This window comes from Drosophila serrata, unplaced genomic scaffold, assembly GCF_035046125.1.
Source record: "Drosophila serrata isolate PLE 108 unplaced genomic scaffold, ASM3504612v1 contig_272, whole genome shotgun sequence".
NCBI lineage: Eukaryota > Metazoa > Arthropoda > Insecta > Diptera > Drosophilidae > Drosophila > Drosophila serrata.
In genome coordinates, this window is record NW_028257170.1 from 2248828 (window position 1) to 2273625 (window position 24798).

The following is a 24798-nucleotide window of genomic DNA, read 5'->3' on the forward strand; positions in this document are numbered from 1 at the left end:
ATTAAAACTAGCACAGAAAACCTTTCCGAATTAAAATTAATTCAATTTCGGCCTAATTATGAGGTCCGAAAAACTTTGATTTTTCTCAAAAATGTTCTGTTTTTATACCTTTTTGAAGAATATAATATAAGTCAGAAGCTTGAAACGTAATGAAGGAGTCATTTCCGACCCTATAAACCATATATATTCTTGATCAGCATCAAAAGCTGAGTCGATATAGCCATGTCCGGTCGAAAAATAAATTTTCTGAATTTTTCCGAAAATTGAAAATTTCATAAGGGGTTACATCATTAAAATTGCCAAAATTTGACAAATAATTGAATTTTTTAAATTTGAAAACTGAGTATGCAGATTTGTTAATCTGTTAAAAGTTAGCATAGAACAGCTTTCCGAATTAAAATTAATGAATATTTGGCTTAGTTATGAGTTTTTAAATCTATGATATTCGGAAAAAATTGTCTGTTTTTATACCTTTTTTGCGGGTTTTCATAATTTTAGTAAAAAACTGGCAATAGCATCAAGAAACGCAGTATGTAAATTTGTTAGTGCAATTAAAACTAACACAGAAACCCTTTCCGAATTAAAATTAATTCAATTTCGGCCTAATTATGAGGTCCGAAAAACTTTGATTTTTCTCAAAAATGTTCTGTTTTTATACCTTTTCGAAGAATATAATATAAGTCAGAAGCTTGAAACGTAATGAAGGAGTCATTTCCGACCCTATAAACCATATATATTCTTGATCAGCATCAAAAGCTGAGTCGATATAGCCACGTCCGGTCGAAAAATAAATTTTCTGAATTTTTCCGAAAATTGAAATTTTATAAGGGGTTACATCATTAAAATTGCCAAAATTTGACAAATAATTGAATTTTTAAAATTTGAAAACTGAGTATGCAGATTTGTTAATCTGTTAAAAGTTAGCATAGAACAGCTTTCCGAATTAAAATTAATGAATATTTGGCTTAGTTATGAGTTTTTAAAACTATAATATTCGGAAAAAATTGTCCGTTTTTATACCTTTTTGCGGGTTTTCATAATTTTAGTAAAAAACTGGCAATAGCATCAAGAAACGCAGAATGCAAATTTGTTAGTGCAATTAAAACTAGCACAGAAAACCTTTCCGAATTAAAATTATCTCAATTTCGGCCTAATTATGAGGTCCGAAAAACTTTGATTTTTCTAAAAAATGTTCTGTTTTTATACCTTTTTGAAGAATATAATATAAGTCAGAAGCTTGAAACGTAATGAAGGAGTCATTTCCGACCCTATAAACCATATATATTCTTGATCAGCATCAAAAGCTGAATCGATATAGCCATGTCCGGTCGAAAAATAAATTTTCTGAATTTTTCCGAAAATTGAAAATTTTATAAGGGGTTACATCATTAAAATTGCCAAAATTTGACAAATAATTGAATTTTTTAAATTTGAAAACTGAGTATGCAGATTTGTTAATCTGTTAAAAGTTAGCATAGAACAGCTTTCCGAATTAAAATTAATGAATATTTGGCTTAGTTATGAGTTTTTAAATCTATGATATTCGGAAAAAATTTTCCGTTTTTATACCTTTTTTGCGGGTTTTCATAATTTTAGTAAAAAACTGGCAATAGCATCAAAAAACGCAGTATGTAAATTTGTTAGTGCAATTAAAACTAGCACAGAAAACCTTTCCGAATTAAAATTAATTAAAATTCGGCCTAATTATGAGGTCCGAAAAACTTTGATTTTTCTCAAAAATGTTCTGTTTTTATACCTTTTTGAAGAATATAATATAAGTCAGAAGCTTGAAACGTAATGAAGGAGTCATTTCCGACCCTATAAACCATATATATTCTTGATCAGCATCAAAAGCTGAATCGATATAGCCATGTCCGGTCGAAAAATAAATTTTCTGAATTTTTCCGAAAATTGAAAATTTTATAAGGGGTTACATCATTAAAATTGCCAAAATTTGACAAATAATTGAATTTTTTAAATTTGAAAACTGAGTATGCAGATTTGTTAATCTGTTAAAAGTTAGCATAGAACAGCTTTCCGAATTAAAATTAATGAATATTTGGCTTAGTTATGAGTTTTTAAAACTATAATATTCGGAAAAAATTGTCCGTTTTTATACCTTTTTGCGGGTTTTCATAATTTTAGTAAAAAACTGGCAATAGCATCAAGAAACGCAGTATGCAAATTTGTTAGTGCAATTAAAACTAGCACAGAAAACCTTTCCGAATTAAAATTAATTCAATTTCGGCCTAATTATGAGGTCCGAAAAACTTTGATTTTTCTCAAAAATGTTCTGTTTTTATACCTTTTCGAAGAATATAATATAAGTCAGAAGCTTGAAACGTAATGAAGGAGTCATTTCCGACCCTATAAACCATATATATTCTTGATCAGCATCAAAAGCTGAGTCGATATAGCCACGTCCGGTCGAAAAATAAATTTTCTGAATTTTTCCGAAAATTGAAAATTTTATAAGGGGTTACATCATTAAAATTGCCAAAATTTGACAAATAATTGAATTTTTTAAATTTGAAAACTGAGTATGCAGATTTGTTAATCTGTTAAAAGTTAGCATAGAACAGCTTTCCGAATTAAAATTAATGAATATTTAGCTTAGTTATGAGTTTTTAAAACTATAATATTCGGAAAAAATTGTCCGTTTTTATACCTTTTTGCGGGTTTTCATAATTTTAGTAAAAAACTGGCAATAGCATCAAGAAACGCAGAATGCAAATTTGTTAGTGCAATTAAAACTAGCACAGAAAACCTTTCCGAATTAAAATTAATTCAATTTCGGCCTAATTATGAGGTCCGAAAAACTTTGATTTTTCTCAAAAATGTTCTGTTTTTATACCTTTTTGAAGAATATAATATAAGTCAGAAGCTTGAAACGTAATGAAGGAGTCATTTGCGACCCTATAAACCATATATATTCTTGATCAGCATCAAAAGCTGAGTCGATATAGCCATGTCCGGTCGAAAAATAAATTTTCTGAATTTTTCCGAAAATTGAAAATTTCATAAGGGGTTACATCATTAAAATTGCCAAAATTTGACAAATAATTGAATTTTTTAAATTTGAAAACTGAGTATGCAGATTTGTTAATCTGTTAAAAGTTAGCATAGAACAGCTTTCCGAATTAAAATTAATGAATATTTGGCTTAGTTATGAGTTTTTAAATCTATGATATTCGGAAAAAATTGTCTGTTTTTATACCTTTTTTGCGGGTTTTCATAATTTTAGTAAAAAACTGGCAATAGCATCAAGAAACGCAGTATGTAAATTTGTTAGTGCAATTAAAACTAACACAGAAACCCTTTCCGAATTAAAATTAATTCAATTTCGGCCTAATTATGAGGTCCGAAAAACTTTGATTTTTCTCAAAAATGTTCTGTTTTTATACCTTTTCGAAGAATATAATATAAGTCAGAAGCTTGAAACGTAATGAAGGAGTCATTTCCGACCCTATAAACCATATATATTCTTGATCAGCATCAAAAGCTGAGTCGATATAGCCACGTCCGGTCGAAAAATAAATTTTCTGAATTTTTCCGAAAATTGAAAATTTTATAAGGGGTTACATCATTAAAATTGCCAAAATTTGACAAATAATTGAATTTTTTAAATTTGAAAACTGAGTATGCAGATTTGTTAATCTGTTAAAAGTTAGCATAGAACAGCTTTCCGAATTAAAATTAATGAATATTTGGCTTAGTTATGAGTTTTTAAAACTATAATATTCGGAAAAAATTGTCCGTTTTTATACCTTTTTGCGGGTTTTCATAATTTTAGTAAAAAACTGGCAATAGCATCAAGAAACGCAGTATGCAAATTTGTTAGTGCAATTAAAACTAGCACAGAAAACCTTTCCGAATTAAAATGAATTAAATTTCGGCCTAATTATGAGGTCCGAAAAACTTTGATTTTTCTCAAAAATGTTCTGTTTTTATACCTTTTCGAAGAATATAATATAAGTCAGAAGCTTGAAACGTAATGAAGGAGTCATTTCCGACCCTATAAACCATATATATTCTTGATCAGCATCAAAAGCTGAGTCGATATAGCCACGTCCGGTCGAAAAATAAATTTTCTGAATTTTTCCGAAAATTGAAATTTTATAAGGGGTTACATCATTAAAATTGCCAAAATTTGACAAATAATTGAATTTTTAAAATTTGAAAACTGAGTATGCAGATTTGTTAATCTGTTAAAAGTTAGCATAGAACAGCTTTCCGAATTAAAATTAATGAATATTTGGCTTAGTTATGAGTTTTTAAAACTATAATATTCGGAAAAAATTGTCCGTTTTTATACCTTTTTGCGGGTTTTCATAATTTTAGTAAAAAACTGGCAATAGCATCAAGAAACGCAGAATGCAAATTTGTTAGTGCAATTAAAACTAGCACAGAAAACCTTTCCGAATTAAAATTATCTCAATTTCGGCCTAATTATGAGGTCCGAAAAACTTTGATTTTTCTAAAAAATGTTCTGTTTTTATACCTTTTTGAAGAATATAATATAAGTCAGAAGCTTGAAACGTAATGAAGGAGTCATTTCCGACCCTATAAACCATATATATTCTTGATCAGCATCAAAAGCTGAATCGATATAGCCATGTCCGGTCGAAAAATAAATTTTCTGAATTTTTCCGAAAATTGAAAATTTTATAAGGGGTTACATCATTAAAATTGCCAAAATTTGACAAATAATTGAATTTTTTAAATTTGAAAACTGAGTATGCAGATTTGTTAATCTGTTAAAAGTTAGCATAGAACAGCTTTCCGAATTAAAATTAATGAATATTTGGCTTAGTTATGAGTTTTTAAAACTATAATATTCGGAAAAAATTGTCCGTTTTTATACCTTTTTGCGGGTTTTCATAATTTTAGTAAAAAACTGGCAATAGCATCAAGAAACGCAGTATGCAAATTTGTTAGTGCAATTAAAACTAGCACAGAAAACCTTTCCGAATTAAAATTAATTCAATTTCGGCCTAATTATGAGGTCCGAAAAACTTTGATTTTTCTCAAAAATGTTCTGTTTTTATACCTTTTCGAAGAATATAATATAAGTCAGAAGCTTGAAACGTAATGAAGGAGTCATTTCCGACCCTATAAACCATATATATTCTTGATCAGCATCAAAAGCTGAGTCGATATAGCCACGTCCGGTCGAAAAATAAATTTTCTGAATTTTTCCGAAAATTGAAAATTTTATAAGGGGTTACATCATTAAAATTGCCAAAATTTGACAAATAATTGAATTTTTTAAATTTGAAAACTGAGTATGCAGATTTGTTAATCTGTTAAAAGTTAGCATAGAACAGCTTTCCGAATTAAAATTAATGAATATTTGGCTTAGTTATGAGTTTTTAAATCTATGATATTCGGAAAAAATTTTCCGTTTTTATACCTTTTTTGCGGGTTTTCATAATTTTAGTAAAAAACTGGCAATAGCATCAAGAAACGCAGTATGCAAATTTGTTAGTGCAATTAAAACTAGCACAGAAAACCTTTCCGAATTAAAATTAATTAAAATTCGGCCTAATTATGAGGTCCGAAAAACTTTGATTTTTCTCAAAAATGTTCTGTTTTTATACCTTTTTGAAGAATATAATATAAGTCAGAAGCTTGAAACGTAATGAAGGAGTCATTTCCGACCCTATAAACCATATATATTCTTGATCAGCATCAAAAGCTGAGTCGATATAGCCATGTCCGGTCGAAAAATAAATTTTCTGAATTTTTCCGAAAATTGAAAATTTTATAAGGGGTTACATCATTAAAATTGCCAAAATTTGACAAATAATTGAATTTTTTAAATTTGAAAACTGAGTATGCAGATTTGTTAATCTGTTAAAAGTTAGCATAGAACAGCTTTCCGAATTAAAATTAATGAATATTTGGCTTAGTTATGAGTTTTTAAAACTATAATATTCGGAAAAAATTGTCCGTTTTTATACCTTTTTGCGGGTTTTCATAATTTTAGTAAAAAACTGGCAATAGCATCAAGAAACGCAGAATGCAAATTTGTTAGTGCAATTAAAACTAGCACAGAAAACCTTTCCGAATTAAAATTAATTAAATTTCGGCCTAATTATGAGGTCCGAAAAACTTTGATTTTTCTCAAAAATGTTCTGTTTTTATACCTTTTTGAAGAATATAATATAAGTCAGAAGCTTGAAACGTAATGAAGGAGTCATTTCCGACCCTATAAACCATATATATTCTTGATCAGCATCAAAAGCTGAATCGATATAGCCATGTCCGGTCGAAAAATAAATTTTCTGAATTTTTCCGAAAATTGAAAATTTTATAAGGGGTTACATCATTAAAATTGCCAAAATTTGACAAATAATTGAATTTTTTAAATTTGAAAACTGAGTATGCAGATTTGTTAATCTGTTAAAAGTTAGCATAGAACAGCTTTCCGAATTAAAATTAATGAATATTTGGCTTAGTTATGAGTTTTTAAAACTATGATATTCGGAAAAAATTGTCTGTTTTTATACCTTTTTGCGGGTTTTCATAATTTTAGTAACCCCTTATAAAATTTTCAATTTTCGGAAAAATTCAGAAAATTTATTTTTCGACCGGACATGGCTATATCGATTCAGCTTTTGATGCTGATCAAGAATATATATGGTTTATAGGGTCGGAAATGACTCCTTCATTACGTTTCAAGCTTCTGACTTATATTATATTCTTCGAAAAGGTATAAAAACAGAACATTTTTGAGAAAAATCAAAGTTTTTCGGACCTCATAATTAGGCCGAAATTGAATTAATTTTAATTCGGAAAGGTTTTCTGTGCTAGTTTTAATTGCACTAACAAATTTGCATTCTGCGTTTCTTGATGCTATTGCCAGTTTTTTACTAAAATTATGAAAACCCGCAAAAAGGTATAAAAACGGACAATTTTTTCCGAATATTATAGTTTTAAAAACTCATAACTAAGTCAAATATTCATTAATTTTAATTCGGAAAGCTGTTCTATGCTAACTTTTAACAGATTAACAAATCTGCATACTCAGTTTTCAAATTTAAAAAATTCAATTATTTGTCAAATTTTGGCAATTTTAATGATGTAACCCCTTATAAAATTTTCAATTTTCGGAAAAATTCAGAAAATTTATTTTTCGACCGGACATGGCTATATCGACTCAGCTTTTGATGCTGATCAAGAATATATATGGTTTATAGGGTCGGAAATGACTCCTTCATTACGTTTCAAGCTTCTGACTTATATTATATTCTTCAAAAAGGTATAAAAACAGAACATTTTTGAGAAAAATCAATGTTATTCGGACCTCATAATTAGGCCGAAATTGAATTAATTTTAGTTCGGAAAGGTTTTCTGTGCTAGTTCTAATTGCACTAACAAATTTGCATACTGCGTTTCTTGATGCTATTGCCAGTTTTTTACTAAAATTATGAAAACCCGCAAAAAGGTATAAAAACGGACAATTTTTTTCCGAATATCATAGTTTTAAAAACTCATAACTAAGCCAAATATTCATTAATTTTAATTCGGAAAGCTGTTCTATGCTAACTTTTAACAGATTAACAAATCTGCATACTCAGTGTTCCAAATTTAAAAAATTCAATTATTTGTCAAATTTTGGCAATTTTAATGATGTAACCCCTTATAAAATTTCAATTTTCGGAAAAATTCAGAAAATTTATTTTTCGACAGGACATGACTATATCGACTCAGCTTTTGATGCTGATCAAGAATATATATGGTTTATAGGGTCGGAAATGACTCCTTCATTACGTTTCAAGCTTCTGACTTATATTATATTCTTCGAAAAGGTATAAAAACAGAACATTTTTGAGAAAAATCAAAGTTTTTCGGACATCATAATTAGGCCGAAATTGAATTAATTTTAATTCGGAAAGGTTTTCTGTGCTAGTTTTAATTGCACTAACAAATTTGCATACTGCGTTTCTTGATGCTATTGCCAGTTTTTTACTAAAATTATGAAAACCCGCAAAAAGGTATAAAAACGGACAATTTTTTCCGAATATCATAGTTTTAAAAACTCATAACTAAGCCAAATATTCATTAATTTTAATTCGGAAAGCTGTTCTATGCTAACTTTTAACAGATTAACAAATCTGCATACTCAGTTTTCAAATTTAAAAAATTCAATTATTTGTCAAATTTTGGCAATTTTAATGATGTAACCCCTTATAAAATTTTCAATTTTCGGAAAAATTCAGAAAATTAATTTTTCGACCGGACATGGCTATATCGACTCAGCTTTTGATGCTGATCAAGAATATATATGGTTTATAGGGTCGGAAATGACTCCTTCATTACGTTTCAAGCTTCTGACTTATATTATATTCTTCAAAAAGGTATAAAAACAGAACATTTTTGAGAAAAATCAATGTTATTCGGACCTCATAATTAGGCCGAAATTGAATTAATTTTAGTTCGGAAAGGTTTTCTGTGCTAGTTCTAATTGCACTAACAAATTTGCATACTGCGTTTCTTGATGCTATTGCCAGTTTTTTACTAAAATTATGAAAACCCGCAAAAAGGTATAAAAACGGACAATTTTTTTCCGAATATCATAGTTTTAAAAACTCATAACTAAGCCAAATATTCATTAATTTTAATTCGGAAAGCTGTTCTATGCTAACTTTTAACAGATTAACAAATCTGCATACTCAGTGTTCCAAATTTAAAAAATTCAATTATTTGTCAAATTTTGGCAATTTTAATGATGTAACCCCTTATAAAATTTCAATTTTCGGAAAAATTCAGAAAATTTATTTTTCGACAGGACATGACTATATCGACTCAGCTTTTGATGCTGATCAAGAATATATATGGTTTATAGGGTCGGAAATGACTCCTTCATTACGTTTCAAGCTTCTGACTTATATTATATTCTTCGAAAAGGTATAAAAACAGAACATTTTTGAGAAAAATCAAAGTTTTTCGGACATCATAATTAGGCCGAAATTGAATTAATTTTAATTCGGAAAGGTTTTCTGTGCTAGTTTTAATTGCACTAACAAATTTGCATACTGCGTTTCTTGATGCTATTGCCAGTTTTTTACTAAAATTATGAAAACCCGCAAAAAGGTATAAAAACGGACAATTTTTTCCGAATATCATAGTTTTAAAAACTCATAACTAAGCCAAATATTCATTAATTTTAATTCGGAAAGCTGTTCTATGCTAACTTTTAACAGATTAACAAATCTGCATACTCAGTTTTCAAATTTAAAAAATTCAATTATTTGTCAAATTTTGGCAATTTTAATGATGTAACCCCTTATAAAATTTTCAATTTTCGGAAAAATTCAGAAAATTAATTTTTCGACCGGACATGGCTATATCGACTCAGCTTTTGATGCTGATCAAGAATATATATGGTTTATAGGGTCGGAAATGACTCCTTCATTACGTTTCAAGCTTCTGACTTATATTATATTCTTCGAAAAGGTATAAAAACAGAACATTTTTGAGAAAAATCAAAGTTTTTCGGACATCATAATTAGGCCGAAATTGAATTAATTTTAATTCGGAAAGGTTTTCTGTGCTAGTTTTAATTGCACTAACAAATTTGCATACTGCGTTTCTTGATGCTATTGCCAGTTTTTTACTAAAATTATGAAAACCCGCAAAAAGGTATAAAAACGGACAATTTTTTCCGAATATCATAGTTTTAAAAACTCATAACTAAGCCAAATATTCATTAATTTTAATTCGGAAAGCTGTTCTATGCTAACTTTTAACAGATTAACAAATCTGCATACTCAGTTTTCAAATTTAAAAAATTCAATTATTTGTCAAATTTTGGCAATTTTAATGATGTAACCCCTTATAAAATTTTCAATTTTCGGAAAAATTCAGAAAATTTATTTTTCGACCGGACGTGGCTATATCGACTCAGCTTTTGATGCTGATCAAGAATATATATGGTTTATAGGGTCGGAAATGACTCCTTCATTACGTTTCAAGCTTCTGACTTATATTATATTCTTCAAAAAGGTTAAAAACAGAACATTTTTGAGAAAAATAAAAGTTTTTCGGACCTCATAATTAGGCCGAATTTGCATTAATTTTGATTCGGAATGGTTTTCTGTGCTAGTTTTAGTTTCTGACTTAAATTATATCTGAGAAAAAGGTATAAAAACAGACCATTTTTTTTAAATCAAAGTTTTTCGAACGTCATACCTTATAATTTTTTAATTTTTAGACTGAGTATGCAGATTTGTTAGTCAACTAAAAATCAAATATCATGAAATAAATATCCTAATAAAAGTCAATACAGAAAAGCTTTCCAAATTTAGATTAAAACATTTGTAGCTTAGTTATGATCGATTGCAGATCCAAACCCATTATCCAATGGCTACATGCAAGGCTATACCCACTTCCGCTTCATAAAGTTAGCTTCCTTTTTACAATTATAATTAAAGCACATACAACGAATTTTTCTAATTTATTATTTCATTTCTCCTCGACCAGAGATGTCCATTACAACGCTGCCCAGTCGCATCTGCCTGGTGGGCAATGTTGGCCAGGACGCGGACACGCTGCAGGCAGCCGAATCCTTTGGACTGCCCATCGTTACCTCGGAGACGGGCCTGGACATTATCGGAGAGTCGGAGTGGCGTACCTTTTACGTGCTCGATGACTTTGAGGGTGCCAGCTTCGAGGCGATACACAAACAGAAGGAATGGTGAGTACTAGTCACTGACAGTATTAATAGCTTGGCAGAACAAGAATGCTGCTTAATTTAGACAAAGCTGACGGTGGTGGACACAAATCGGTCGCATGTGGCTAGCCGTCCGCCTGCCCCTTCTTTTTTTTTTTTTTGAACCCACTTTTCCTCTGCGACAAAGTCGAGAGCCATTATCATCGTCGCCTCCATCATGCTGGGCAGCAGCAGCAACATCAGCAGTAGCAAATTGAGTCTGAAATCGAGACACACGCATGGGGGATACTGTCTCCTCTTCAATTTCCTCCACTGGATCCACTGGTTACCCACCGATACCAAGATTGACAGCGTCAGCCATGCGCCGAAAATCAGCGCCCCTTCATTGTCTTCCTTCCGATGTTTATACTCTTTACCTTAGACATTGTATGGTATTTAAAATGAGTTCTGAAAATAGGGAAATATATAACATAAACATATCTGCATTATTCTGTGTTTGCAAAGGTATAAGGGAAACTAGTGAATAAACCTGGTTTTATAATCATAACTCTATATATTTTTTAAATTATTTTATGTGGTATGGTAAAGTAAAACCACACTAAAATCATTTAAAGTTCATTTCAACTCAATGACAAATAAATTACATTCATATGTTCCCTCTTTTCTGCGAACGTTTTCAAACAGATCTAAATTTCTGGAATGTTTATATAATTAGTATTCATGTTCATATATAATTTATGCATATTTAAGACCTTTAAGCCCTCGTTCTGAGGGTATATCCAGTTCGACTTTCCGCAAATAGCTCGCAATCATTTTTCTCGTGCTACAAATTGTTGTCAAATTTGAAACTTGCGCAAATGTTTGCTCTTCTGCTCTATATACACACATGTATGTGCTCGGTCCGGTTCTATTTGGTTCAGTTCCTATATTATTTTTTGCACGCTTGATTAATTTGCCTGCTGCGTAGTAATAGCCTCAAATAACATGCACGCTTTGGAAAGAACTCCCGAATTTATAGCAGGCCCCCCTTTTGAGACATCTGCCCCCTGTCTCATTAGTGATTAACAATAATTTTTTGCGATACCTTGGTTAGGCGTTTATTTACGAGCATTTCTGTTTTGGAGGTCACCAAATGCGTTTAAGTTGTTATGTTTTGGAGGGGTTTTTCTTTTTGGCAGGAAGAGGCGGTCGGTGGGCGGTTGTGTTTTCCTTTTCATGTTTTCCCAACACGCTTCTCGCTTGTAAGGTAAAAAAAAGAGGGGAAATAGAGCCAAAAAGAAGAGCGTTCGCTTTGCTATTAAGAATTATTATTTATTTCATAGATTTTCATTCATGTTTCGGTTCGTTTTTTGTTATTGCAATTTGTATTTGTTTTTCTACTCTTTCGCCTGCTAAATGAGCGGAAAATAAAACAAAAGCCGACGGGCGGAACAAACCAAGAGAGGTGCGTAGAAGTTGTTTTTCTCCGGGCTAATTATATTTCATGTTTCACATTTTTTATGGTATTTTGCCATCTATAAATTTAATTGACATTTGCTTATAGAAAATCATAAACTGGAATTAAATAGAGAATTCTGTTTAGCAGTAAATAGAAAACTACGCGGAAAGTTTACTGCGCGTGAGTTGTTTATTTTTTAAATAAATATATTATGCACTTTCCCAGTTTGTTTTTGTCATTCGATATAAATAAATCATGACTGTTTATCACAGGTGTATTTCCATTTAGCCATAAAAAGTACTTTAACTAAATACGAAAGAGGATGGATGTCTTTGGTTTGAAGGATTTGTTTTTGAAGAAGAAATAAACATCAAATTAATATTTAATTTCTGATTTACTTTATTTAAATAAAGAAAACGTAGGAATTTGTGATCATTTCCAGGGTAACTCTTTGTCAAAATCCAATAAATACCTTATTGACATTTCTGAATCTCCCAGAATTTTCCCAAATATTTAAATGAGTTTTACTAGTGCAAAAGTATTGCCTTTTACTACCGGGAAAGAATTCGGATTTAAAAGTATACACAAGCCCCAATGGGAAATCGAAGAAATTTTAATGAGATATTCCCAGAAAAGTGCGATAAGTTGAAAGAATGACCGAAAGCACTTTAACGGCCACTTAACCTCGCCGAAAATGATGCCACAAAGATCTTGTTAATTGTTGTTCCCAGCATGGCCAATATATACATACAAATATATGCATATTTAATCTGAATCATTGGAATGATCCATCCGCTAAATGGGGGAAGTCTCGAGCGATTCGTTGCCTATTTTGGGGACGTAGCCAGCTGAGAATGAAAAGTGTACTTAAAATAAAAATAAAAACAAATAAAACTCTGTGATTACAATTTCGAATAGAATTTATTCAGAGGAAAACCTTGCGTAGTTCTACAGAAATCGAAGAATGAATCGCTGTTTTGTATTCTGTGTGATTTTTAAGGGGACTTCTCAGGGGAAGCAAACAAAATAATTAAGAAAAGGAAACTCTGATGCTGTTGGCCAAGTTTTCTCTTTTCACTGAATCAAATATGAGGAGGGGGTGGCATTGCAGCAATCTCTTGGCGCCAAGATTCTACAAGAATTTGTGTATATTTAAGATCGAGCGATGTCAAATAAAGTCGAAAGTGTTGAAAGAAGCGTTTTGGGGAAAAACGGAAATTCTTTCCCATAAAAAAAAGGCACACACAAATATAACAAATCGCAAAAAAGAAGAGCAGAACGAGAATCTCTGAAAAACTCAGAATTTATACGTTTTTATTGAGGCATTTATATGATGAGCGCTTGCTCTGTTTTTTGCATATATATTTAAATATTTATGGTATATCTGGGCGAGCGACTATATAATTTATAAGTTTTGATATGATGGTGAATTAATTGAGTCAGAAAGAGTCCGCGAACGACATGTCATTGACTGTTCTATAGTTCTGACCCTCGCAAAGTTCGAGTGCCCCGTCGAGTCAGTCAAAGATCGCCGCACTTTACAAAAGACGTGGCAGAGATGGCAGGGATCATCCATCCATTGTGGAGGCCGAAACCACCCCCATTTTTCCGCCCCCCCAATCTGATCCGATCGTTATGATCATTATTATTCCATTTTGTTGAGAAGCACGCGCTGCGCATTCTTGGGCTTTGACTAACCAGCATCATCATCATTTTCCTGGGTTTTCCTTGGGAAGCCATGCGAAATATTTAATTGTTCTTGGGAATTTCATTTCTTTTCTCTGCTGCTACTGCTGCTGATGCTGTTCAAATATTTGTTAGTCTCACTCACTCTTTGCATTTCACCTGTCTCGGTTTTGGCTTTCTTTGTTTACTGTCACCTCGCTCTCAGACTCATTTCCTCTCCATACACAGGAAAAAATGTACTATTATTGAGATGAAATTCTTATGCGTAGAGCAAGTACTTTAAACTTACTTCAGATGATAATTTATATTCCAAATCTTGAAGTAATAGGTTTATTGAAGTAAGTTTCTAGCTAACAGAATTTGAATATTGAATACTTAAACACTATAGTCATTATTTTATTTAAATTTATTTGCATCTCCACCATATATGTATATATATATTCAAAGATTGCGAATATTTGAAGCGTAGATATGATCGATTTCTGATTTGATCCCAAAATTCAATTGCAAACTGCAACTAGGAACCCCGAAGTTAGTTTCCTTATCTTGTTTTTACGATGAGATTACCATAATTCCTCTCGTTTTCTCTCTGTATATCTCACATTCTCCGGGTTGAGAAGAAAAGAGAGATGTTTGCACTGCTTATAGAGGAATATATCACGCCTGGGTAGCATTTTGCCACTTATGTGCCACAATTAAGTGATGAGGAGAGAACAGCCAGAAAGCAGCGGGGCAGCTAGAAGAAAGCCAAGGGGGGTGGTGGTGGTGGTGGACTCGACCGCCTGGCATGTCAGGCATTTTCTATTTCCATTTTCCATTCGCCGCTCACTGCCGCCCCATCGCTTATTCAATAATTTTCCCAAGCAACGAGCTCTGGCAGTTGTGTTTGTTTAGTTGCCCGGATAGAATCATAAACTCTTGTCGCTCTAGCTGGCTATATATTCCATATTCCATATTCCATATTCTTGTGTCTCTGAATCGGATGAAATCGTTTTGTGTGCCCGCGACAAATATTTGAGCATATGGAAATGTTCCTTTGTTGGTAAGGAAATTCCTAACACCAACCCAACAGCCAGGAGTAGACTAAATGTGTATTTCTGACTGACTGCAAATGTAAATGCAGATGTAAAGTGATACGACGAGGAGGAGTGAAAGTGAGATAAACAACAGGAAGTCAACCTGAGAAAAGTATTTGAAAGTGAAAGATCAAGTGAAAATATGACTAGGGGAGAAATCCATTAGAGAAGATAGTGCTTGCAGAACGACAGAAGACAAATATGGATATCAAAAGCACAGAAACCTTCAACATTAAGCTTCTAAAAGACAAAAGACTGGATCAGCTATTAAAACTATGGTAAATGTGAAATATATAAATAAAATTCTTAACTACTTGTGCTCATAATGCAATTCAGTGGTTCAATATAATGAAATCAAGAAGTTATTCCAAGTAGAGTTCTACTTAAAATCCCTTTATCTCAGAGATTTTCCTGTTAGGATTTAAGACATCCCAAAAAAGAGATACTTCACCCAAAAAATCACTCATTCAAGATCATTTTTCGAGGGCTGCGGCACCGCAATTTGTGTTTTTTAATTCCGTTCATAATTACGCCTGATGAGGGGCATAAATAAATAAATGTACCATAAATACATGCCTCTACGCGACGCCCACAAAAGTGGATACGAAATGTGGCAAAAACAATGTGCTCGATGTGTCAGGCTGCAGTCAGCTTCCGCTCGATTGATTTGTTTACAGGAGCTTCCGGCTTTTCCCCCGGGCTTGGGTTGAGGATGGGCTGGCGGCCTGCCTGTCGTCCAACAGCTGTCGATGTCCGGTGTTGTGTGTAAACAAAAGAGCCCTTAGTCAGACGGTTCAAAGTTCAATAAAGCGGAACAGTATCGCTGCACTGGCTTGGCAATTGAGATGAATTCGCGTCAGTTGCTTTTGGAATGCTGTCGGTTAAAGACACCGACGATTCCTCAGCAGAAATTCGAATTGCATTATGGCCAGTGCAACAACTGCCAAGGTCAATTGGGGCATAAAAGACCAGACCAGACCAGATTGCCTTGCATAACTCAAAAGTGTGCCACATAAATATTTAATTGCCTCTCCCGTCTCCTCACTTGCAGCATTCTGGGACCGCCGGCTTTGAAGTACGCGGCGGAGATGAAACAGACTCTGGGCCAGAACTCGCGTCCGATTTACAACTATGCGATGCGCGGAGTGGTCACTTGCTTCACCGGCATACGCAAAAAGGATGAGCTGGTGAGTGGATGCAACGATTGCTCCTCATAGCAGATACTAAATACTCTCTTCTATGTTCCCTAGACCAAGCTGGTTAACCTCATACACTCGATGGGCGGCTGCATCAAGAAGGATTTGAACACGAAGACCACGCATTTGATTTGCAATCACAGTGGCGGCGAAAAGTATCAGTGAGTTTCTATCATTAAATACTTCTTTAGTTATTAAAGTGATATTAATAATCCAACCTCTTACCTCTGCAGGTACGCCAAAACCTTTCGGTTAACCGTGGTTCGTCCTGCTTGGGTGTATGCCGCCTGGTCGGATCGGAATTCCCTGGAATTCGACGCTACACAGGAGGTTTTCACTAAAACACATAGGCTAAAGGCCTTCGAGGGACAGAAGATTTGCTTTTTCGGTTTCCCGGCTGAGGAGCACCAGCATATGGTGGATGTCCTGCTGGAGAATGGAGGCGTTTGCGCCGAACTGGAGGATCCGGAGTGTTCACATGTCGTGAGTCTGCCCTTTCAAATGCTCTAAATGCCTAAATGCCAGCTTTTTGGATAGTTTAGAGTTTTGTAGTTTGCATGCTTTTGTCTTTTGGCAAGCTTCTAGTTTTTATGGCCGCCTCGAACGGCTGATTCTTAACCCACAAAAAACCTAATACGTGTGTCTTCCAGGTGATGCCCAATACGGGCGCAGTATTCACAAGCACTAGCACTAGCACAGATACTAATAAAGCAACTAGCACCCCAACTAACCCATCCGAATCCCAAACCCAATCCCAAACCCCAAGCAGCAGTGCGTCGAAGGCGGCTGGAGAAGGTCAGCAAAAAGCTGAAATCAAGATGGAAGAACTGTCCGAGACGGACAGAGGACTGCCAGTGGATATGGATCATGAGCAGGAGCAGAAGGAGAACCACCAGGCACTGATTGAAGACGAAGATGATATACACTTTGACGAGCGCCTCTTTGTAGAGGCAGCAGACATTGGAAATCCAAACGACGATCAGTTGCCTGAATCGGATGATGAGGAGCTAGAGGTGGTGGAGCAGAAGTCACCAGTGGAAAAAGAGGACAATGAGGAGGATGTGCAGGCCAGCACACCGAAAACCAGCAAAATCAAAATTATTTTAAATGCTGCCACTCCTCTAAGTTCCCCCGAAATGGATGGCATCGTTCTGGACTTTGAGGGCACAACTCAAAACATTTCCCCCATCCTGAAGGCCATCAATGAGTGTGACCTGGAGACAGAGGATGATCTGCCAGTCACGGAGAATGATCTGAAACGCAAGCGCGATAGCTTGGACAATGTGTCACTAATGTCAGTCGATTCCTTTGCCCTTCCGACAAGCACCAAAAAACCGAAGCTCATTCGCACGGGTTCCATATCGAGGACCCTGCGACGATCCGTGAGCTTCGTGGCTGAACCACTGATGAAGACGTTAAGACCTCGAAGAAGCTCTGTGGCAGATGCATCCACCTTCTTGGGCAGCGAGGCAGCTGCTGATGACTCCATTTGCTCCCTGGCCTCGTCCATTAATCTAACCCTGAATGAATCTATAAGGAAGCCGGTTAAGGAAAAGTTACGCAGCTTTTGCGGCAGGATAACGAGGAGCAGCAGTCGCAGAACTGAACGAGTAGGTGGCGATGGCACTCCGGATTGTACGGGAATACTGGACAGCGGTTTCAAAACACCCAAGGCACCCAAGCCCCGATCCACGGCCACGCCCAAGACCGGCAAGCGACTCTTTGGCCCCGTCTCCGGCGTTGTTTCTGCTTTGACCCTAACTACTAATCCCTCCACACCCACTCCCACACCAAATCCCAATCCGAATGCCAGTTTGGATGTCCACGACACCTCTATATCCACCTCCACCAATACATTTGCTTACTGTGCTGCTGCCATACCTCCTCCTCCATCATCATCATCATCATCATCATTGATGTCATCTCCCACATTGTCGATCGCTGTACATAGCTCGGTGCAAGTAACTAAGACATCAGAAGAGACGTCGACAGTGGGGCGAAACAATACCGTTCTCGCCACAGAAGAAACCCACCAAATGGTACTTTTGAAAGTGTTTTTGCTAAAGGATATGTGTGGTTTTCCCCGGGGAAAAGCAGACTTTGAAACGGCAAAGGAGAGTCAAGTTTTTAGGGTTCTCTTTTACTATTATAGATGATAATTTGATTACAAGATTATTTGTGAAAGATATGCTGAAAGCACAATAACTAAGCTTCTACATAGTCAGGACAAGGCTTAGGAGATGATTATCGTCGATAGAAATTATTGTTTTGTTTAACTTGATTGTCCAACAATGCTCTTTGTGTTGCTAAAACAATTTAAGTAAATAATTTATGTAAAATAGTGATAAGATACTCAGTTAATCTTAATGAAACAGGCTTCTATTTATCATTTAATCTTAATTTTATCATTTTTCATTCCATTATCCATTATTATTATTATTTCAAGCATTTGTTTTTAGGACAAAAATCATATATGTGTTTCCATGTCAAACTGTGTTCTCGAGCATTTTTAACATTTTTTCAGTTGCTGTATTGCTAAGCGATTTGTGTCACTCTTCCCGCCGCCACATCCATCCGCCATCCAGCCTCCTCTCCCTCCATCCCCAAGTTATTTTTGTTAATTGTTATTTAATGGTTATATGCTATAGCTTAGTTCTAATTTGGTGCGGTGTCTGGAATTTCACATTCTCTATCCCAACTTTTGTAAATAACTTTGGTTTCCTCTACTCTAATTTTTTTTGTATTTTTGGCCGGAGCACAAGATTCGTACATAATAACAAATTAAACAAAAAGCAGCACAATAAATATTGGAATAACATTTATTTGCAACACCCAAAACACACGCACACACAGACATACGGTTATAGACTTTTTCGTTCAGCTTGAATAAATGTTAAAAATGCCAACTCGAAAACAACGTAGATATTATACGTAAATAAATTGAAACAATAACAAATTGGAGGACAGAATAGAATCGAGCAAACCTCGAACATATCGGAATTCCTCTGCATTTTAGGTGAAATATTTATCATGTTGTCGATGGACTAACCAAATATATTTGCACAAATGTTTCTTAGCCACTTTTTTGCATTCATGTTCCGTAGCTTCACCTCACTTCTTGCCTCTCGTCCCGTTTGCCGTTTCAAAGTGCTGTTGTTACCCGAAAAAATGTGCACTAAAAATGTTTTGTTTGGCCTTCTTTTTGCATTTTTGACGAATGATTTTCCAAAATTTATTGTGCTCGCTGTGCTGGCTTTCCATAACATCTCTCTGGCTATATCTATATATATATAAATCACCTATCTATATAGACGCATGATTGACGACTGAGTTTCACGAATATAATCCAAAAATTGGGCTGCAAACAAAACATTTTTATCCATTCTGCACAATTTAAACGCTGAAATTAGGTGTATTAATCGTCTCCGATTTATTGTGCCATTCAGGTGGTGGACGAGCATACAACCGTCACGAAGCCGGAGCCGAAGAATAATCACACGCACATCCTGAAATCAGACTGGTTCTGGTACACCATACAGAATGGGTATGCCAACGAGATGGACTATCTCTTCGGCGATGTAAGTAGATACAAGATAACATTTTGGAATACAATATTAATCCTTTGTCTTAATTTCAGTACCTGGATAGCATCACGAATACCCCCAATACAGATCGCCGGGACTCGTTACCCATTAGCTTTAATAAGCGGAAACGAAAGCGTTTCTCGCAACGCATCCAGCTGGAGGGCACTCCGCTGGGCACCTCGGGCAAGCGACGCTCCTCCGTCTCGGATGCCGGCCTGCTATCCGTCTCGAATAGCTTCTTTGATTGCACCACCAGTCCGGATAAGCTGGAGGCGGCCGATAAATTGCTGCATGCCGAGCCGGAGGCCAGTGATGCCACCACACCAGCCAAGAAATCCATGCGCTTTAACCACTTTATGGACTTTTTCACCACCGAGTCCAACTATGTGGGTATTTTGGATACCATATTGAATGTAAGTTGATATATACCCTTGCCTTTGAATGCTTCTAACTTATAAATCTTCCCCTATAAACAGCTCTTTAAGAACAAACTGGAGGAATTGGCCGAGACCAATGATCCGCTTCTCAACAAGTCCGAGATTAAGACAATCTTTGGCAACTTTTTGCCCATCCATGAGGTGCATCAGAGCATGCTGGAGCACTTGCGCAAGCTGCATGCTAATTGGCGAGAGGATTGCCTCATCGGCGACATCATTATCCAGCATCGGGACGAATTGATCAAGGCCTACCCTCCATACGTGAATTTCTTTGAACAAATGAAGGAGCAGCTGCAATACTGCGATCGGGAATATCCCCGCTTCCACGCCTTCCTCAAAATCAACCAAACGAAGCCAGAGTGTGGACGCCAAGGTCTGCAGGATCTGATGATCCGACCCGTACAGCGATTGCCCAGCATCAGTCTGCTGTTGAACGACATCCTGAAGCACACGAGTGGCAGCAATGCCGATCACGGGCGACTGGAGGAGGCACTGAAGGCCATCAAGCAGGTGACGCTGCACATTAATGAGGATAAACGACGCACCGAGTCACGCATGGCCATCTTTGATATATTCAACGATATCGACGGTTGTCCAGCGCACTTGGTGAGCTCCAATCGCAGCTTCATCTCCAAGTGTGAAGTGAACGAGCTCTCCGACTCGCTGAGTGGTCGCGGCGATAGCCTTGTCCTCTATCTCTTCTCCGATTCCATTGAGCTGTGCAAGCGACGGTCGAGAGGATTTAACACCGCCAAGTCACCGAGCACAGCCAAGACGCACAAGCATCTCAAGCTGATATCCCTCAACACGATACGGCTGGTGATCGACATCTCCGACAGTCCGCGTGCCTTTGGCCTGCTGCAGCGTGGCGATAAGGAAAAGCTGTATACGTTCACCATCAGCGACGAGGAGACGGATAAGTCCGTTTATGTGAAAAAGCTGTGCAACCAGATTGCAGCCCATACATGCCGAACGGATGCGGTAAGTATTTAAGGAGAGATTAAATCCTGCTTTGAAAATATTTGTAAATTAAATTTCTAATTAAATTTTGTATTCTTGTAGGACAAGCTATTGATTTGCCGTACCTCCCAGGAACTGGAGGTGGATATTAGCGATGTAAATGTCAGTACGCTGAGCAAGGCTTTTAAATTGGCCGCCAAAACGCGCCTCAAGGTGGGAATTTAAATACTGCATTTAATCTGAGAAAATCCTCTCTAATGGCACTAATTTATTTTATCCTCAGGTGGGTCGCGCCTTCTCTTTCAACAAAACGCCCAACAAACTGAAACGGGCCGTCTCCACGATGATGACCTCGCCATTTGGCAGCACTAATTCGCTGACGCCAGCCTCTCAACTGGCCCAGATGCGCCTGGCCAGCTGCACAAACATAAATGTAAGAACATTATATTTAATTGCAATAAATATTATAATTAATATTACAATTTTTGCAGGAGGTGGACGATGAGGATTGTGCCAGCATGCGCAGCAGTTCCCCATCGACGCAGTCCGAGATGCTGGTGGTGCCACCGCTCTCTGTGCAACCCACGCGGAAAAACAAGGCCGTTGTTGGCCGCATTTGAAGTTTAGCACTGACTAGGTGCAGCCAATTTGTTTATTCCATTTCTGAGGTCGTCGTCCTTCAGAAGCGAGAGACTCGTTTGCAGTGCGATCAATCGGGCCTTCGAATTCGTAATCTCACAAAAACAACAATCAGAAACAAAACCTATCACGCGTCCAATATTGTTTAGAATTACAAAAAGTTATTGTTAAGTTGCATCTCCTGTCCGATGTGGAGCTGCCTCGCGCGAATGTTGAAGCGTTCAATGCGAGCGGCAATCGATTGACCATCATGATTTGTAAATAGTTCTCCATATTGTGTAACTCCCGTGTAACCGCGTCGCGCCGCTAAATGTAACTTAAATCGTCGTAAGTGATCGCAGAGATCGCATATTCACGCGTTCAGTGATCGATCGATCGATCGGTTCGAATGGGTTTCCGTTGATCGCCACACCGCAACAAGCTGTGAATGTTTACTGAGTAAATTTTTTAAAAACCTATCTTACTATATTGATTACAACTCAACGATTTTGCTTGAGTAGGCAATTTACGGCCCTAAGCCGTAGGGCATTCAAAGCATGATGATGTTTAAGTTAATGTAATGTATATGTATGGAATCACGATTAAAAAAACATTTTAAAATCGATGGACTTCTTTTTCTCAGCCCATAAGATACCACTGGAATTTCGATCTTTAATTTAGTCTCAAACAACAATTTTTAGCAGGCGCATCTCCTTGCAATCCTCAAATATTTATAATCTTCCTCACATACGAATCTGGTGTATAAAAAACTAGAAAAAAATAACAACGTAGAGGACCTCCGCATCCACTCATCGTTCAGATAGTGTAAACCGATCTGACGCCCGAGTTGGCCTTGTTCATGGCATCCGAGTGCAGTTGGTACTGCAGGATGTGGGATTTCAAACGCAAGATGGTCCTTAGCTTGTGGCCAATCTCAAGAATGGCAGGCTCGTTGGATCCATCGGCTGTCCACACAGCTACAATTGGGAATTATGAAATTAGGAATCAATTAGAAAGGGTAATGATTGTGCCGAGAGCAGAAACCTACAGATCTTATTGGTCTTGGCGCGTATGTTGGTCACAGCGCCGCAAATCTCATCGGAATAGTCAAAGGTTTGGCCCACCATCATCAGCAGAATGTCCAGCCAAATGCGATCGAGCTCTGACTTGGAACTCTTGCCAAATGTGAGCAGCCAGCGACCACCCTTGATATTGGCCTCATCTTCCCACATGGGTCTTAGGGAGGAGAGGTTAATCATTAAAAGGATATCTTACATTTGCGAAGAAAACTCTTCGTACTTTATGCCCGTTTTGAACATGGAGTAGTCGCATCCCGTCTTCAACTCTGATGGCGTTTTGATGGTGTTATACAAGCTCCAGAAGGTCTTTACGCTGTCAATTTGGGTGATCTCGTTCAGCATGTCCTTCCAGTGTTTGGTGCGATCGTTTTCTAAATACCATAAAGTCCACACATGCTCCAAAGGATGTTGGTACTGTACTTCGTATATGGCCTCCTCGAGAGAATCCTGGTTTTCTGGGTTCTCAAGATTCTCAGGATTCTCTTGCCCCTGCTCCATCTGCAATGGCTGAGCAGGCACTTCGACCAACTCATTCACATTGGAGATCTCACATTTTTGTTCTTGTGCGGTGGCCATAGTTTGCAGTTTTTGGTTTTACTTCGTTGCGGTACACAAACAGAATAGTTCAATTTATACTTGTTGGCGGCTGTGTGGTCTCAACGAATTTGGTCGCGACTCGAGTGAGAATTACTTACAAGAATACCAAAAGATTCTACTTTAGCACATTTTTCCAAGAGTGAAAGAGAAACGTATCGAAACGGGAGGCAGAAAGTCTAACAATGACACTCTCAGCTGAACTGTGAAGGCTTATTCAATGCCAACTGAATATCGTATAAGTTATGTTTATTGATTTATAAATACTGAAAAACTTAGAGCAACTGAAATGTACACATACATAAGTATCTTCTGGTTATTAACATAAAAAATGCGCATTTTTGGTGCTTACAAAAACTAAACGATATATAAACAAGTTGAAAATTATACACTGTTTCAGAAGTGATGTTAACTAAAACTTTAACTTAAGCGAAGGCACTAGAGAAAAACAAAATTAAAATCCTACGTGGGGTATACAACTTAAAAAATGTTGGTTTCAAATCCAGTTTTCAAATGCATTTCTGGGCGGCTTTTCGAAAAAGAGTTCTTGTGGGACCGCCTAAACCCACAGAACGGCAGCTGCATCTTCGTTTGATAGAGTCGAAAATCGCTGATAGCGATTCGCATTGCGATAAGTTTTCGACGGCGACTGACTGGCCGTAATCTGAGCCTGAACCTGTACTTGAACCTGAGCCTGGGACTGAAGGGGCAGTCCGAGCACATTCAAGCCCGATTTTAGCGTTGAGTTGCGGCTGTCGGAGCACATGGAAAGGCGTCGCTGGGCGGTGCCATTCATTAGAGTGGAGCTCAACGGCAGGCCAACGTCATGAAAGGAGCTGATGGAACTGAAGCCGCTCTCATCTTCCGTGCTGGAACCGCTCTGCTTATTGCTGTTACTGGTTTTCATGTTGCTCATGGCGGCATTGCTGGCGGTGGTTGTGGCTTTGGTGTTGCCATTGCTCTGGGTCTCCTCATCCGTCTCCACCTTGGAGGAAGAGGATGCCGTCGAGGAGATGGTGGAATGGACGGAACTGTCGGTGGAACTGCGCAGCGAGAGCCTCGAATCCCTCATATTGTTGGCCCGCAAAAAGATAAGCTCTGCATTGGATTTAGCAGCTGACGAGGGGGCCTCCAGAGTGGCATTCATGATGCTGGTGGAGTTGTGCAATGGTGGCGTCAGCAGTGTCATCACCGAACTGGTTTTTCCCTTGCACAGGCGATGATTTCCCGAAGGCAGCGAGGAGGCAATGGAGGCCAGTGAGTGACGTGGCTGTGTGAGATCCGGCTGTTGCTCCGACGTGTGCAGCAGATTCCTAATGGTCCTGGCCAAACGGAATGCCTCCTGATTGAGCTTCTCCTCCGCAGCCTCCGGCGATGATAGACGCGTCTTGCAGCCACCATTTGCTCCGGTTTTCTTCGGTGAGCGACGCCTTTTTTGTGGGTTAAAAATAT

The 24798-nt window shown here is 36.8% G+C and overlaps 3 protein-coding genes across 8 annotated transcripts in view; 1 reads left to right on the forward strand and 2 right to left on the reverse strand.

Annotated features, from left to right (window-relative positions):
- Window positions 1-22294, forward strand: part of pbl (epithelial cell transforming 2 pebble) — a 30659-nt gene extending 8365 nt beyond the window's left edge. Inside the window, exons 1-12 of one of the 6 annotated variants that reach the window (XM_086834006.1) lie at window positions 9535-9648; window positions 10489-10702; window positions 15930-16065; window positions 16129-16235; window positions 16308-16557; window positions 16725-18113; window positions 19521-19652; window positions 19712-20071; window positions 20135-21076; window positions 21158-21268; window positions 21339-21488; window positions 21547-22294. In XM_086834006.1, coding sequence (XP_086690132.1) covers window positions 10491-10702; window positions 15930-16065; window positions 16129-16235; window positions 16308-16557; window positions 16725-18113; window positions 19521-19652; window positions 19712-20071; window positions 20135-21076; window positions 21158-21268; window positions 21339-21488; window positions 21547-21675 — 3918 coding nt within the window. In that variant the 5' untranslated portion in view covers window positions 9535-9648; window positions 10489-10490 and the 3' untranslated portion in view covers window positions 21676-22294. Of the gene's footprint in view, window positions 1-9534; window positions 9649-10488; window positions 10703-14599; window positions 15157-15929; window positions 16066-16128; window positions 16236-16307; window positions 16558-16724; window positions 18114-19520; window positions 19653-19711; window positions 20072-20134; window positions 21077-21157; window positions 21269-21338; window positions 21489-21546 lie in introns of those variants that run through there. The other 5 variants (XM_086834004.1, XM_086834007.1, XM_086834008.1 and 2 more) reach the window with 5 other exon arrangements.
- On the reverse strand, window positions 22287-24330 carry eIF4E5 (eukaryotic translation initiation factor 4E5). The gene is made up of 3 exons (XM_020959065.2): window positions 22973-24330; window positions 22722-22909; window positions 22287-22650 (listed from the first exon to the last, which is right to left on the reverse strand). Exons 1-3 carry the CDS (start codon window positions 23326-23328, stop codon window positions 22490-22492), a joined length of 705 nt encoding a protein of 234 aa, XP_020814724.2. The 5' UTR covers window positions 23329-24330; the 3' UTR covers window positions 22287-22489.
- The window catches only part of LOC110189092 (uncharacterized), a 35855-nt gene continuing 34635 nt past the window's right edge, over window positions 23579-24798 (reverse strand). Inside the window, exon 4 of the mRNA XM_086834061.1 lies at window positions 23579-24776. Within this exon, the coding sequence (XP_086690187.1) occupies window positions 23906-24776 (871 nt within the window). The 3' untranslated portion in view covers window positions 23579-23905. The remainder of the gene's footprint in view (window positions 24777-24798) is intronic.